A 17,251-nucleotide genomic window follows, 5' to 3' on the forward strand; every position below is an offset into this window, starting at 1 on the left:
AGCAACAGTGCAGCAGTGGGCCCTGGGAGAGATGCTCCATCCCAGAACAGCAGCGCTGGGCAGAACACTGTGCCTCTGGGCAAGGGGCAGGACTGAGCTGCGCAGCCCGGCAGTGGCGGTGCAGCCATGGGGCTGAGCCATGGTTGTGATAGTGCAGGTGAGCTCAGTCGTCCACTAAGTCTCCTCTAGGGACTGCCAGCTCGTTTTTACCAGCCTGTCTGCTTTCAGGTGGAGTTCCACTGTGTTTCCAAAGCGATGCGTAGGAGAAACAGGGGTTACCTGTTCCAAATTCATGCTCAAAGCAAAGCTAGCTTTGAAACAGGCCATGTTCAGCTAAGTTCTGTCCTTTCCAATATTAATGGCTATGATTCTCCCAGGACAAAGGTTCTACAGCTTCTCTGGGCTGCTGACTGTATTGTCACCATGCAGCACAAAGGAGATCTGGCTCGTGCTGTCCTACCCCATTGGAGTAGCACAACTGCCAGAGGCTGACCAGCAGGGAGCTGACAGCTCTCCTGCACTCCTGTCTTTGTCCACCAGCACTCCACAGAACAGAGGGCAATGAGAACTCTGCCTCCTGCTCAGCAGATCACTGGGCATTGGTCTACTTGCTCTTGTCCAAACACAGTGGATGGTGACACTAGAAAATAAAGGCACAAAGGAAGGCAGCAGGTACCAAAGCACAGCCCCACAAAAACAAAAAGTATTTCAGATGTGGTGCTCAGCCTGGAAAGAAACTGAGTGAGAAAATCCATTATGTATGCCGAATGTCTGTCATTTTCTACTCAGTTTGTCTCAGTGAAACTAATAACCAATTGAAAGTCCGAAGACAAGCAAACTGAATCAATAAAGCATTCACTGAAGAGCAGGCTTGGGAAGTTTCCCTGAGACTGGACTGTTAGAAAATACCCCTGCAAAAGTTAACAGCCCTACGTGCAACAGCAAAAAGAGCCCTCTGAGGGGAAAAAAAGCAGCTTCTGTGTAAGTAGCATGTGTTTATTTTGGCTTTTGGTGCAGACTGGGAGCCCTGTTCATGTATGAGAGCACAGGTAGACCTAACAGAGCCAGCCTCACCAAGGCGTCTCTGCTGACTGCAGTACAGAGTGCCTGCTCACCTGCTGTCATGCCATCCAGCTCTACACATGGTCACAGGGTAAGAACACAGCAGAGCACGGCAGTCGCGGGGCTCCACCTCCTCCTTGGTGGGCTGCAGACCCGAGGGCAGCATTTCCCCGTCTGCCAGCTGCATTTCACTGTCCCACTTTTGCAAGGAAAGCGAGGGCAGCAGTGTGGCAGCACACGCATAAGGAAGGGTCAGTGGTGACTGCAAAGGCAGCTCACTGGTTTGCCTGATGAGACAAGAAACTCGTGCCACCTCTTTGAGACACCTCACAGCATCTGCCTGCTGCAGCTTTCTCCTCTCACTGCAGGTTCGGGAACACTAAGGAGGCAGCAATCCCAGTATCCAGGAGAGGGCAGAAAGCTTCTCTAATAGCTTTGACCAGCCTTGTGATAAAAAGGATTTGGGTATCCTGCACCCCTGCATCCCAAACACGGGCGCAGAGATGAGGAGAGGGCAGCTGGACGGAGAAGGCAACTGGAATGAAGAAGAAACTTTTCCAAAGGGAATCAATAAGTTCAGTTTTCGAAAATACTAATGGTGAACTGCTTTGAAGAAAGGAAGGTATTTTTCAGAACACCCGAGACCCTCAACACACAAACCAGAAGCTGGTAGCAGCATCTGGACCCTGCACTATCTGGCACTGTGTAAAGCAATTCATCCCTTACGTACAGGAAAACGGTAAATAAAACATTAATAAACAGAAAAAGAGAAATGATTCCTGCACAATTATTCCTCCCTTTTTTATTTGGTGAGGATGAAGTAGAAAGTAACAGATCTCAGGAAAAGAACGGCATTTGCAAATGGCTTTCAAGAAAATCTTTCTTTACACATAAAAGCATCACGGTTTGATTTGTTTGAAAGCGGTATGACAAAGCTGTGCCTAAACGTGTGGCCAGGTCCAGCCAAGACAGAGCCCCTGCAGCTGCTGGGCAGCAGCAGTAGTTGTGCACAGAAAGACAATGTGCATACAGACAGAGGCACGCAAAGAGAGATCAGCAATCGTACATGCACAGATATGTGCACACTCTTTAAGTATTTAGGCTTTTCTTGGTCACATCTTACATTAATGAAAGCCATCCACGGAGGCTTAGTACACCACCTGTAAATCCCCTGTGAGCATCCAGTGGATCAACAGACTGCTTACTGTCACATATGAATCCTTCCACTCAGAAAAAGTCTGCCTACATCTGTAACGTATTGATTAACATCTGGGCAACCACTGCCCAAGCTTCCACACGTCTTCAACAGCTCTGGCTGTTCTACACCTCTGCCACAAAGCAGTGTGTTGTAGTTGCAGCTGGAAGGCACACAGCCATATTCAGATAACATCGCTTCAAAGTTCCCAGTCCCACCAAGGCTGCCAATTAACTTCTAATGAGAGCCATACATAATCTTATTTTCACACAGACTGCGCAGTATTTTCTCATTCTTTTATCTTCGTATTAAGCAGCACCTGGCTGAAGATGCACCTTTTTATTCGTAAGGGTCCTGAGCAGGCTGTCGTATCTAAAAAAATCAAACATGCAGATTTCTGTAAGACGACTCATTTCCAGGAAGCTACAAGGCACAGCAACCCCACCAGTGAGTAATGAGTTGTGGGTTAAGGTGGACGTACCTTGCTGTGAAGTCATTGTATGATTCTCGACCCGTGCTGCCTGCCATAAAATTTTAATGCTGCCTCTGACATATTTATGAAATACCTCACCCAGACTTTGCAGGATGACAAAAAGATTTACATCTGTAATTACTGCAAGCACATAGGTATTAGATATGCACTTTAAACTTTTGTACACAAAGGTATTTAACTTTAATAGAACAAAGGTAGGTGGTGCCACTGAGCAACCCTGCTGGAACTGCATTAGGAGAGAGTTATCCCCCAGCACAAAGAGGACAACGGCCCAACTCATCTGCACGGAACATAGAGTTGCAATTAACGATGATAAGAAAGTTGCCCTTCCCCTCCCATAGTTGACATTTACAGAGCTGTCTGCCTTTCCTAACCGGACACCAGAAGGCAACATTTTGGGACTGTGGGTGGATGCAAGAGTAAAGCAAAGCAAGCCATGCTACTGATATGTGGGCCCTTCACACCTCCGCTATAGGATTCAGGGCTGAAAATTATGTTCTTCTGAGTGCTGCCTGTCTTGTACACCTTGGCAGGTTGTTCCACCCGTGTGGCCCTGCTACATGAGCCACATGGGTCACACGTCACCAGAACAGCTTGCAGCTCTCTTTAGGTCTAGTCATATACTGTAGAACAAGACAGTGGTGATTACATGGCTGAATGTTTATGGCTAAGAATCAGGGAGAAGGCCAAAAAGGAAGATATGACGGCTGGAGTCTGTTACTGGCCACTCAACAAGTGGGTAAAATATTCTATCAGCCACTGGCAAAAGTCACACAGTCACTAGTCCTCATTCTCATGGGGTCTTCAACCTACTAAATGACCGCTGGAAATACAACACAGCGGAAAGGAAACAGCTTCGTATGCTTCTGGAGAATGAACTTCCTGACAGAGGTGGTGAGTGTGCCAACAAGGGAATACGCCCCACTGGACCTTTTGCTTGCAAACAGTGAAGGACTTGTGGGTGATGTAAAAGTTGGAGGTCATCCTAGGCATAGCAATCAACGATAAATAGCAGTTTTGATTCTTGGAATAGTAAGGAGAGAGGCCAACAAAACTGCTGCCTTGGACTGGCAGAGAGCAGACTGCAGCCTGGCTGGAAGATGCTTAGGTGACGGAGTATGTCCAAAGAAGGGCAACAAAGCTGGCCAAGAGTCTGGAGCACAAGCTTTGTGAGGAGATCTGGGGTCATACAGCCCCAAGAAAAAGAGGCTCAGGGGAAACCTTATCACCCCCTCCAACGCCCTGAAAGGGGATTATAGCGAGGTGGGGGTCAGTTTCTTCTCCCAGGCAACGAGTGACAGGGCAAGAGGAACTGGCCGCAAGTTGTGCCAGGGGAAGCTGAGGTTTGGTATCTGGAAAAAATTCTTCACTGAAGAAGGGTTATGAAGCACTGGAATAGGCTGCCCAGGGAAGGTATTTAAAAGACATGTAGATATGGTGCTTAGGGACGTGATTTAGCTGTAGAGTTGGCAGCGCTGTTAATGGTTGGACATGATGATCTTAGAGGTCTTTTCCAAGCTAATGATTCTACGACTCTATGAAATTCTCCAAACCATGTAATTGAAATGTCACGTTGGGATCAGATGAAAATATTCCACTCCATTCTTCATTCTGGTCTTCGCCTTTCCTTTATAATTTCAGCCTTTGTAACAGCATAATATGTTGTTACTTCCGGGAATTACACAAGTAATTGACCTAATTAAGATTACAGGTCGTAACAATATATCCATAATGTGGAAGTTGGAGTTCTAACACCTGGAAATTAAGAGTTTTAGCTGCTCGATAAAGGTACTTTGCTGTTGACATGGAAGCAGTCTTTATTAATGAGACAGATGTGAACAAGGGTAGGAAGGTGCACTGCTCACAGAGCAGTCTTCCACACCAGTATGTTCTGAGACATCCCGCTGCTGTTCTCCAGACCTCAGTTTCAGAGGATGTAGGGGGGCGGACCAATGTTTGGCTGGGGCCAGGCCAGCAGCTCAGATAACACCAGATCACACGTGTGTCCTTCCCTTTCTGCCAAGGCAGCAGCCCCTTAAAAGCAAGGAAAGCCCTCTCATCTTACTCTAAACCTCTGCGTGGATGAACACCCTCAGCAGGATCCACTGTTTTGTAACCTAAGTCATGTCCGGGTGAAACCTGCAGCCCGCTTGGTCTGGCCTGAAACAGCTGGAATAGCAAAACACTGCACCAAGCATAAGAATACAGTAGAAAGCAAATGCTGATGGGAGCCTCATTGCCTCCCAAGCAGCGCTCCCAGGCAGGCTGAAGCTCAAGGCCATCACGGCCTGTGCCCTGGCAGGAACCCGTGGCACATCCTGACTGCCCAGGGTTAACTTCCATGGGCAAGATGCTTCTTGCTGAGCACTGGCATTTTGTTTCCCTGCTCCAGTAAGTGCAAAGGATTGAACACTAAAGAGCCCTTTGTAGAATACCTGGTACAAAGAAGGTTCGTGTGAGAAAGAGAAGACATGGCAGCATCCTTACCCTGGCCCAGAGACTTGTGGACATAGCAAGCAGCCCTTCTCCTACCTGTACATTGTTGATCTTGCCACTGAGTCCACATACACATCATTCTGCAGTAAAACCTCTACGTATTCCAGGGAGTTTCTTATTACACAGGAAAGGTGCTGTGGTGCAAAACAACCTTTGCTGCCAATGCTTGAAACTCCAAGGATTGACGGGATTTACTGTGAAGCAGACACCAGATGGGATCACTGCTGCTTTTACTAACAGTCAGGGGGAATACATTTAAATTTCACAACTTTTTTTTTTTCCAGCCAGTGTAGAGACTGATCCACAATTTACTGCAGCCACAGCTGACAGATAACATGCAAATACTCAGCATCCAGCGCTTCTAGAGATTGGTGAATGTTTTCTTTCTGGGGACGCCTTAATGGAACCTGTTTTGGTTCTTTCTCTTCTCCTGGCACAGCAAGAGCTGTACATGTCCCTGTGAGCAGGACATGCATGAGATGCTTCATCTGGCTGTTCTGACCTACATCCCTCTGTGCATATACTTACAATTGCCTGATAGAGGTGCACAACACAGAACAGTTTTCCAACACGAATACTGTTTTATACAGTTTGACTGAGGCTGTTTTAAAAGACACCCTCCGACAAAAGTGCTGACATGGAAATGGGGTGTCTTTAGAACTCCCTCCTTCATTTTGACTAGGATCTTGCTTAAAATTCTTCACCTGATTTGTTTTTCTTTCCATCACTCCATTACTCCATTCCTTAGTTTCTTTTCACACCGATATCACATCGCATCATACTGCACTGTCATCTACTCTTATGTCTTGACATTCGACTTGTTTTATTGGTACTTCAATGCACCCGGAAACTTCTGGAAAGAGAACACTTAATTCTCAAGGTCTGGTCTAGATATCAATTTGTGACTATGTGAGTTCGCTGCAAGATGAAGGTTCTCAGTTCAGACAGTCCTAACTGCCGCTAAACTCCCTACAGCAAACATGAAAAACTGAGCTTTCAGTCCATGAAAACAAGTCCAGCAAGTGGTAAAGATGCTGAGGTCAGAATTAAGATTCTGAAGGAGGTCTGCTGCAGACTCCCATAAAACCGCTGCTGTGCTCCTCCTGCAGCTGCAAAGAGAAGAAATTTGGGAGCTCAGGGACAGATCCTTCTCTCCAGCCTCCAATTGCATTCCACCGGCAACACGGACACTAGAAACGGGAGACAGCCCGTTCACTGCAGACTAACTTGGCAAGCACCTTCTAAGACTGTGAAGCCGCATGAGCATCTGCACTCTCACACTAGCCCCACAGTCAGGTGCATCTTTAAGCATAAATAGAAACCCTGGCTTGGGAAAATGCATGCAAAGCATATCCTTCCTATGGGCTGCTAAGGGCAGGCTGTGGAGATGCTAGATGGAGTCTGAGACTCCAAGTTGAAAAGAAACTGCATTCTGCAGAGCACGGGCCAATTGCAGAGCCTGGATGTGACCAGAGTATAGACCCTTGCTCCCTGTGTGGTGCTGCTTGACTGCTGCTATCATGGCAGCACGCGGCTGACTTGGTGCACAGCAGAGTGCAACCAGCATGGCACAGGTATGCAACAGCCATGCCATGCTCCTTCTGCTGTTGGGTGCAATGGGCCATGAAACGTTTTTTTTCCTCTGCCTCCTTTTGGGATCTGAGCACTCTCACACAGCGCGTCAGAAACCCTCCTGTCTGATAGGACTGATTTGGTCTGCTCCTCCACTGTCACCACCCACATTATTGTTCCTGTCACTCCCAGCACACTGTTTGGCAGACACACCCTGCCGTTTGTAGAGCAGACGATTTGCTGTTTGTAACTGCGGTGCATTTATAACCTCAGAAAGGTGAAGGCTCAGAACTCACACAGCATTTTCCATGCTCTCACATCTCTGATGCTCTGGTCTGAGGAGCTCCACCACAAGCAGAGCTCAGCCCTGCATGCATATACAGTGTGTGCTCAGCTGGCAGCCCTTCCTGCACGCCTGGGAAGCAATGGCTGCATTCAGGACAAAAGAACCTTCCCTGGATTTTCAGTGCCTCGCTTTGCTAATCCAAAACACGGCCTTCCAAAACCCGAGGCCTCGTGGCTTCCTCATTACGTTCAGCTTTTTCGTAGTTACTTTGTGTTTTGTTTCCATCGGCAGATAATCGGCACTGACACACACACACACACACACACAGAAGCCAACAGGACGGCCCTGCAGGAGCACAGCACAGGAAGCCCCTCAGATCAGCGGATCCTGCTGGCGTCCTGCTGTGCAGTCTCAATGGGAATGAGCCGACACCGTGTAAAGGCAAGCTCTGCTGCTCAGCCCTGCACTGAGCATTCCCCGATGCTATCTCCTGCCGGGCTCATGCAATTCACGGTCAACAGACAAACGCCCAGCGTTCCATCCGCAGGCACCTCCTGTTGGAAGTGCTGGGGCAGAGGCTCAGTTCACTGTGCTCACAGTGCTCCCGGAACTAGGAAACGGGATAGGAAAACTTCTAATGGCATTAGAAACAAACCAACAGCAGCGGGGCTTTCTAAATTCTCGCCACTGCTTCCACAGCATCTCCTTGCGGTTGCGTGAGCTCCGAGGCAAGAGATAAAAGCCGCAGCTTTGCTGCCCGTGAGACTCGAGGCTTATCCCGGTACCGCCGCGCAGCCGGAGCAGCCCCGCGGCCGGCAGAGCGGAGCCGGCCGGGCTGTCACTCAGGAGGTGCCCCTCGGTGCCTCCGTATTGGGTCTTCCTTTGGAGGGGGGGTGTGTTGTCTGAGCCGCTGCTGTCAGGCATTTCAGACGGAACGAGGCACCGAACGCGGGTCTGACAGCTCGCCGCCGAATTAGAGCTATTTGCATGCTAATTTTCACCGTGCTTAGCTCGCTGGCAGACCCGGAGCCAGAAGCAGCTTCTGCGTGTTTGGAACAATGCTTGACTGATCTAGCGGCGTTAACGAGCAAATTATGGTAATTTTGTTATTACAAATTCATAGAAATTTCCAAAGAGTGGAGCAATACAATATGTTTTTTTTTCTTCTCCTCCTCCTCACTCCTAAATACGGAACCTTTTGTTTATACACACTTTGCTTTGCTTACTTATGTTTAGTTATGCGTAGTGTTTCACTTCAAAGGGAGGAGGCAGGAATTACAGCTGGAGCAAAGGGAAGCAGCGCAGCGGACTGAGCTGGAATCACCGTGCGGGTGCCTGGGACAACGTACCCAGCTGCTCTTATCAGCAGCGCCCTGAAAGCCAAGGGCACCGAGGCTCATGGGCCTTGCTCAGGATCTGGGCTGTAGGAAGGAAACCTGCTTGGGAACAGAAAATCCAGAGGCCGTCGGCTTTTCCTTCCTAACCCTTCACCTTCTTGTCCTTGTCAGTATGGCTTCTGCATCAGTTCTGTGTATGCTCTGTCCAAGTGCGGAAGATGCACATCTGAAAGATGAAGAACAGAATGCTCCTCTGTGCTTCTGTGATCCTGGCAGCCCTTTACTCCAAATGCACATGAGCAGCAGATAAACATATATCAGTTTCCTAAGTACTTTGTTATTAATAATAATACATACTAATCATTCGTTGTTTGATCTTCAGTCTGTTTCTGCACTGAGATTTGCGTGATGCTGCATCGCTTGCTTCATCATATGTGATGAAGCTTGTGTAGAATTTGTTCTCTGAGACCACGGAACAGTGGGAAGGCATCTATGTGAAGCAGACCTAAACCTGGGAGAAGGCAGTAAGCTCACTTAAGAAGCAAAGACATCCTCCAACATCCCAAGTGTCAGTACTTCCTATTTCTTAGCAGTGGTCCTCTGGCTTTAAAGGCAGATGCTGTGACAAGCTGCTGTGTGCTTCCAGGGTCATAAAGGTGTTTCAGGGGCGTTTTGCATGATGGCTGCATTTGCACTACCCGAGTGTCCTCAGACTGAAATGCGACTCCCCAGTTGGCAGCTTCGGATAACCTACAAGGCTGCTACACCAGGCACTTCCCCCAGCATCACACCTTCCCCCTGCCTCGAGGAGCACTGCCACTATTTCCCGTGGCACCTCCTTTTCCTGATCAGGCTCTCTGCCTTGAGAGCATCCCCACAGGTGAGTATCCAAAATGAGCATCCCAGAATGCACGCGTCTTCCTGAAGCCACCTGTCCACCAGAGCAACACTGGAGCGTTGCTGAGCATGAGGACCACAGGAGCCCCAACCAGATGAGTGCTGCAGAGGGCACAGCAGGGCATGGGGGGGGGGGATGGAAATGAGCACCAGAGCTGTGCAAAGCCGGGATGGCACAAAGTCAGTGACAATAATCAGAACAGGGATAAAAATCAGAGTATAAAGCAAGCAAAGCTGCTGATAAACAGATTCAGAAATCATCACCAAGCTCTAAGGAGACTACTTGCTGCTTTCAAGGAATGCCAAGGTTCATTCCTTGTTTTCCTGGGAGATCTTTTCATAATAAAACAGCTTGATTTTCCTTTCTGTTTTACTGATGGCAACAGCTCCCCTGTTCCAGTAAAGCAGCCAGTTCAGCCTCGTGCAGTCCATCAGGACACCGCTCCGGCTCTGACACTGCTGCCCTCTACCAAACCACACATAGCCACTTCTTTGTCAGACCCTGTTTGTCAGTGTGTTACCTCCCAGCTCCCTTCTCATCACATCTACTGCTTCACACCGTCACAAAAGTTTGGCGCGGGCAGAGGCAGGACAAACAACACAGATATATGATGATAGCAATGACTGAAAGCTTTCAGTCTGCAGGGAAGCCCATCCCTGGAGGCTCAATGCTCACTCATTGATGCCTTTTGATCCCAGCCACAACACAGCATTTGTGCACCTGCTCTGTGTAAAACCGAGCGGGTTGAGAGAGGGAGTTTTTCCATCCAGGATTAGATGGGAGAAGTAGAGCAAACAGGGAGAAGATACACAGTCTGGCCTGTCTGCCTCGATACCAGCTAATCACAAGGAAAAAGTCTTTTAATAAACATGCGGTTTTTCCTTTTGTTTTGTTTTTTGTTCCCAACGTTATTTTCTGCTTTGCTTATCAGGATGAGCCCCTCCTCCCCTCCCCCCCCCCCCTTTCTTTAATGAAAAATTGTTGGTGGCACCGTTGCTATTTTTATACTTTTCAAAGACCAGTTTTGAATGTCAGTGTTTTCAGGTCCTTTTAGTTGGGTAATTGCACATGGACTTCATATAAAGGAAATTCATTTGTTCAGGGTCACTGCGTGGTTTTTCATTAAAAACAAATTACCGGTGCTCAGAAAGGACATCTGGGTTTCAGGAGTCCCATTAATGACTGTATTTTCAGCATCGCTATTCTGGATGCTGTACCCTTTCCTGTCAGCCCCTGCTTAGGGCCCCTGGAGGACAGAGTGAATGACAGCCCTGGGGAAGGGAGGGCACAGGAGAGGGCTCCTCCCAAAGACAAGGAGAGAGGAGAGAGGGGAAAAGACACAGAGGGTAATGGGGCTGTTATCTGAGCACCTCTGAAAACAGAGGCCAGAAGAGCTATTTGCATGGGCAAGCTTGAGCTGCTGGGCGCAGAGCAGCCAGGCACAGAGTGCAGGCAGACGGCAGGTCTGAGTGGGTCCAGAAGCTGCACCTCGGGGATGCAGGAGGGCACCGTGCTCAAGGGTGGGAGAAGGGTGGAGGGCAAGTTCTGCAGGTCCTTATGGAGCTATCAGGCTCTGTCCTGTGACAAGGCAGCTGCCAGAAGGCTTCATTGAGATCCTGAGGGTGATCCACACCTCTGTTGTTTAACAGCAGCTCTGGGCCAGAGCAGAACTCTCACTCCTGTGTATCTGTGTGGACTGCTAGCACCACTGGTTCTCAGGCAGGGACCTCCTGGTACAGCTCTGATCACTGCGCCAGAAAGAAGCTCATCAGTTCCTGATTCTGTGGTGTGTTTTCTGCAGAGCAGTAACCAAAACACAAGTCAGATAATGATGGGGTGATTCTCCTGCACAAGGCTGCAGCAGGTCTCCTGGCCCTGCACACAGCGTGGTGAGCGAGGAGCCAGACCGAGGTGCCTGGGGTTGGAAAACCCACAAAGACAGAGACAGAACAGCTTCTCCGGGCATCTGAAGACCTGCAGATGGGTGGAAGTTTGAAGCCTTCCCATGCATCCTATCTTCACCTGTTTCATGTATTGCTGTTGCCTTGTGCCTCCTGTGTGTGGATAGAGGTATTGCATAGGATGGAGCCCTGGGTGCATGTCACAGTGCTGTGCTTGTAGCCAGCATGCAGGCAGAGCTTGGCACCAGCCACTGCTCTCCAAGCTCAGCCATCCCACCAGTTGCCTTCCCATCCAGCTGTCCACCCACCAGCAGCTCCACGCCATAGCATGTAACAGGGCCTGGAGTGGCCATGCAGCAGGTGAAGAGGGGAGATGTTCCTGTGGGAGGGTCCTGCTGATGGAGAGTCAGGACAGGCTGATGGCAGGGAGCCTTTTCTGTTCAGATGGAAAGCAGGAAGGTGGGAGAAACAGCGAGAAGAGAACAAGGAGCTGACTCCACGCCTGCTTGGTGAAAACAGCAAGGGGCTCAGACATTTCCTTCACATTTCACACATGCTGTATGAGATGGACACCACAAATATGAGGCAAGAACCAGCAGTGCAGTGAGGAACCCATGAACTCACTGCAACACAAGCAATGTCTGCAGCAAGCAGCACAGAACCCTTCACATCTCACCATGGATCTGTTTCTCCCACACCTCTAAGTACTTTTCTCTCACAAATACTTAATTATAAGCAGAAACTCGTGGCTAATAATTAACAATCTTATCAAGGAAGCACATTTCTGGCAGGTGCTCTGAAAACTATCACAAGGAAGCGGCAGGTCATGAAATGAATCCCCATGAAAAGGTAAAAACAAATGCACACAGGCTTGGCCAAGGCAACAACCACAGAAGTTCTGTGGCCCCAGCCCTGATCTGACAGCTGCCACTGGGTCAGCCCTCGGGCTGTAATGTTCTCCCCAGCCAGGCTCTGAGACTGGCCCTGCGAATGACAAGAGGCAAAGAAGAATTGGGAAGGCATTTGGGATGCTAGTTAGCAAATTCTCACTTAAATGAGAAAGCAAACCTGAAGAAATTGCAGCTGACCTTCACACTAGCTGGAGCAGAAGGTTGTTATTAAAGGAATCAGTGAGAGGAACAGTGCAGTTATTCAGTGTAACGGGTCACAGAGGCCTATGTGTAGTTAAAAATAAAATCTATTACCCAGGAAAACTGGCTCAGATGACTGTACATCACTGAACCCCCTCTGAATTTCCTTGTGCTGAGCTCTGCCATGACCATCACTCTCGCAGTTCTGTGTCCTGCTCCAGCAGGTGCGCCCAAACAGCCAGCAACCATAGACACATCCATTCCCCACACCCAACAAATAGAAGAGTGAAGCCACTGGGAGGTGACAGGGACTCAGAGCTGCATATTGGGTATCTGGTGGTCCAAATGAAGGCAATAGATTCCCACAAGGTTTCTACAAGCCTCCAAATCACCACCTTCACCTGCACATAAGCTGTTTGAAATTCCCACAGGTAAGCTTCCCACTGCAGATGCCAGGGAAGGCCAATCTCCTCCACACCTTCTTTGCTTAAACCCAGGTTTACCCTCAGTGGTGAAATGAGCCTCAAGAAAAGCAGGGGCTCCAGGCTCTGGTGAAGAGAGAGGAGAGCCCAAGCAAGAGCTGAGGGGACTGGCAGGATAGGGACGTCTGACAGAGCTGGCCCCTGCTTCCCACTCACTGTGCTACATCTCTAAGCTGTGTATGTAAGCACCCTCGTTTGCTCATACGTCTCGGTAGCCCACCTGACACACGTGTGATTAACTGACCCTGGTGCTCCGAGTGCTTGAGGCATAACTACAGTTTGCAGTTGTGTTAAAAAGTTAATGGAAGTGCAGACCTTCAGCTGATCTAAGCAGCTGGCAATGCTTCTGAAGTTAGAACAGCCTCAATGAGGATGGAAAAGCTTTTCAGTAACTTCGTGTCCTTGTGAAACAGCATGCAGCAGGGAGACAAACCTTTCAAACTTGCGTTCACATCTTCACATCTTATTTTTACAAGAAATGAAGAACCTTCCAAAAATATATTTCATGAGCAAAAATTATTTCAACTTAACCTCTGATCTTGCTTCCATAACCTGCACAAATAAGGTGGCTGTTTCTTCTTCTTAATTTCTCAGTGATCTGCTGGAACACGTTTTATAGAATATAATCAGTTTGGGACAAAAAATACTAATCCCAAAATAGCCAGGACAATAAATAACTGCCACTGACTACTGCTTGCTAACTGAGAGTGTTGCTTTCCAAATCACCGCCTCCTGGAGCCGTGTGACTGTGTATGAAATTCCATTTGGGGGATTTTCTTCAATAACTGTCTGACCTTGCTGACTCCAAAGTGACTATTTCAGAAGACCTTGAGAGCTTGGAAAGCAACAGGGAGGGGGAAGAAAGAAAATCTCTAAGTAACCATTCATTTTCAAATCATTAAGTATTTAGACAGGATAAGTTTAGGTTGGGTCTTAGGAGGAAGTTTTTCACCCAGAGGGTGGTGACGCACTGGAACAGGTTGCCCAAGGAGGCTGTGGATGCCCCATCCCTTCATGCTTTCAAGGCCAGGCTGGATGTGGCTCTGGGCAGCCTGGTCTGGCGGTTGGCATTTGGCACTGGATGAGCACTGTGGGCCTATTCAGCCCAGGCCATTCTGTGGTTCTGTCATTCCATGATTCAAGCCCAAATTTATGAATTTTAACGTCTAAGTTTGGGGCTCGGAATGCTTCTTTCCCTTGTAGACAGACATGTCTGTCATGCACAGATCAAAGCCAGCAGAGCCTGGGGATATATTCTGTTGTTTCCTTCAGGCTGAAATGAGGGACCTGGGCCTTCCCATGCTCAGACAGGAGCAAGTCCATGCAGACTTTCTAGCACCAGGCATTCAGGCATTCACCAGCTGCTTGCTGCCAGCACCCAAGTGTCACCATCCCGCACAGAGCTGTGTGCACATCCTCAGCCAGTACCAAGCGAGCACTACACAGACTATGTGACACATAGGCAAGCCAAGCTCTGTCAGACCCAGGAGCCTGAGCACTCAGCTCCCACCGACGCCACGCTGTCCTCTGCAGTGCCACCTTTCCACCCCCCCTTCATTTTGCAGACTCACCAGGCACCATTCCTGTCAGCGCAGGGGCAGAATAGCTGCCCTGTCCAGCAGGGGGGACGTGCGGTGGGTATCCTGGGAGGGTTGTGCTTGCCAGCTCGCGACCTGAGGAATCAAACCAACAAATCACCACGTGAGCATCACTGCTGGCAGACATGCTTCTGCACCGCCCTGACTGCTGCGAAGGCAGCCGCCTGTTTGTCAGAACATCTCTGCAAGGGTCAGCGAGGAGCTGCTAGCTCGGTGGAGAGAGGAGAAACAATTCAGCTTACTCTATCAGCTGCCATCATGCTGTGGCAACGTGAGAGCTTGGAAGGGGAAAAGCAGATCCCTGCAGGGAGAAGGAGCCCTGTTTTGAACTCCAAGTGCTCTCCTTTTATTCCCAAGTTTCTCCAAAGTTCAGCTTTGTCAAGTCAGAAAGAACAAAAATGTGAAATAATGCTGATTTTAATGGCGCTTCCCCAGAAAACTCCCCAGAAATGCACAGTGTATGATCTGAGGCATCGCAGAGACCTAAATATGATAAGGGAGTTCTTTCGGTCTTCTGTTGAAGCCATTTAGGGAAACACAAACACACACACACTGAGACATGACGTAATCTCTTTTTGTTCCAGCAAAAGAGCAGCCGTACTCACAGCCTGATGCAGCACTCCTAACTGATGCTAGGGAAACCTTCTTTCCTTGGGGTCCGCACAGGTTTCCCACACAAATAACGCTGCAGAAAGCAGGCTCTGTGCTGTCCCCCACCTCACCATACTCCCCACCCAGAGTGCTGAGGTGGTGACAGGACAAGGGGAAATGGCCTTAAGTTGTGTCAGGGTAAGTTTAGGTTGGATATCAGGAAAAACTTCTTACGGAAGGGCTTGTTAAGCAGTGGAATGGGCTGCCCAGGGAGGTGGTTGAGTCACCATCCCTGGATGTGTGTAAAAACCATCTGGATGTGATGCTCAGGGCCGTGATTGAATGGAGGGCTGTTAGTTAGGGTAGGATGGTTGGGTTGGATTCAATGATCTTTGAGGTCTTTTCCAACCTGGGTGATTCTGTGATACTGTGAAAGCCATCAAGGAAACTATGGCTGCACCCAGCCAAGACAGCATCTCCCATGGTGCAGATCCCAGCCAACCTCCTGCTCCAAGGCTGCAGTAGGAATGCAGGGAAATCTCCAGCTTGTTGTGTCGAAATTACATCTGGAGCCCACCAGGAAAAAGGGATGCTTCTGTGAATTGTACCAGGAAGGATCCATTGCAGACAGACCCTCCTCAGAGAGGAAATTCTGAAGCCCCTCTGTGGTCTCCTTTCGTACTGTGAAGACATCTCTGGATACATCACTCATCCAAGGATAACTGCCTTCAAAGAATAATCATACACACAGTAACATCTACCTTGGAACTCTGTGGAAGGGCCTGTAGCTGCTGTCCTGTACTGGTGTGCATTACCAGAGAGCTTCATCTCCAGGCAGGGGAGGAATAAAGGGACCTTATTCTGCATGCCACCTGCAGCACTGGTTTGTCCCCTGGCCTGCGTGGCTCAAATGTCACCTGGATGATGCCACTGAGCCTAAAGTCATGCATGGAGATCATTCAGGCTGCAGCTTGCTTCAGTTTCACAGACTGCCCAGAGAGTTTGCAGAGTCTCCTTCTCTGGAGATATTCAAGACCCACCACTGCTGCACTGCCAGCTGGAGACACCAACAGACTTGCTTTTTTCCTCAAGAGGAAAGTGAAACTGAAAGGCAAGAGCAGCGTAATGGACTCGGTATGCTTGGCCTAAACCAGGTCATTGATTAGCTGACACACACTTGGTTACATTCTGCAGATAACTAACTGCTTCTGTTCCTCTCAGCGAGGGGGTGAGTCCCGAAGGCCATGAAATCACTCCGTCCAACTGATCTCTGAGGATGAATGTTCAGAGCAGTGTGCTGCACTCCGGGGTCCTACCTCACTGCCTCTTGTGCTATTTCAGTACATAGGAGACCCTGCTGCCTCCTCCAGCACTCCTCACAGGGCTCCTTCCTGTCACTGGGGGGTACCCTGAAGTCTATCTCAGTGTGGGCTCCAACCCATCATATGCCTGGGATTTGCTCACCCAGCCCTTCCACAAAGGCAAAATTCATCCACTCTGTTTCAGTAGGTGACAATTCTGCCCACATTGCTACTCGATGGTCTTTAAGGTCCCTACCAACCCAAGCCATTCTATAATTCTACGATTTGCAATTAAAGAAGAGAACTGCAATTAAACCGGGGACCAGTTCAAAGGGGGTTGACCGGCATCGGATGAAAATGGCAGTCAACCCAATGTTTGAACAGAAAAACATGAATGCAGGATTATCTGCACCCCACAGCCCTTGTCGCAATGCCACACAAAGAGCCACCCTCTGAAAAGCCAAGATGGAGACTAGGAGAGGACCACATCTGGAGGGGATTCTGGCTTTTCCATCTCTTCAACAGAGAAAAAAAAATCACTACTTCCTTAGCAGGCTGTCACAAGTCTGCTGGATTAAGGTGCCGCACTATGCCAAGTAATGTGACATTTAGAAGACGTTTCCCAACAAAGTATCTTGCAACAAGGAGCACGCTGGCCTAATCCAGTCTGTGAACGTGTCCATCTTGAGCTTGCTACAGGGATGAAACGCTGCACATCATTTTGAGGCTTATTCCTGCAGGAATTCATTCTACATTCCTCCAGAAAGTAAAATATAATGATGCTAAATAACAACAGTATCAACTGGCGCAGTGGGACCAGGGGCTGCAGATGTGTGTCAGAGTGCTTGGCCCTGCACACAGAAGATACGCAGTGAATGTCCGTCCTTCCATTCACTGCGAGCTGACAGCGTGCTCACACCGAGAGCAAATTATCATTTCCCAGAAAAA

At 48.9% G+C, this 17,251-nt stretch overlaps 1 protein-coding gene across 7 annotated transcripts in view; it reads right to left on the minus strand.

Moving 5' to 3' along the window:
• Positions 1 to 17,251, minus strand: part of PAX5 (paired box 5) — a 100,377-nt gene that overhangs the window by 6,934 nt on the left and 76,192 nt on the right. For 4 of the 7 annotated variants that reach the window (XM_072359660.1, XM_072359656.1, XM_072359655.1 and 1 more), the window contains one exon: positions 14,385 to 14,486. The exons of the other annotated variants lie outside the window; for them this stretch is intronic. In XM_072359660.1, the coding sequence (XP_072215761.1) occupies positions 14,385 to 14,486 (102 nt within the window). The remainder of the gene's footprint in view (positions 1 to 14,384; positions 14,487 to 17,251) is intronic. 7 annotated transcript variants of the gene reach the window in all.

Source organism: Excalfactoria chinensis, chromosome Z (genome assembly GCF_039878825.1).
Source record: "Excalfactoria chinensis isolate bCotChi1 chromosome Z, bCotChi1.hap2, whole genome shotgun sequence".
NCBI classification, from domain to species: Eukaryota; Metazoa; Chordata; class Aves; order Galliformes; family Phasianidae; genus Excalfactoria; species Excalfactoria chinensis.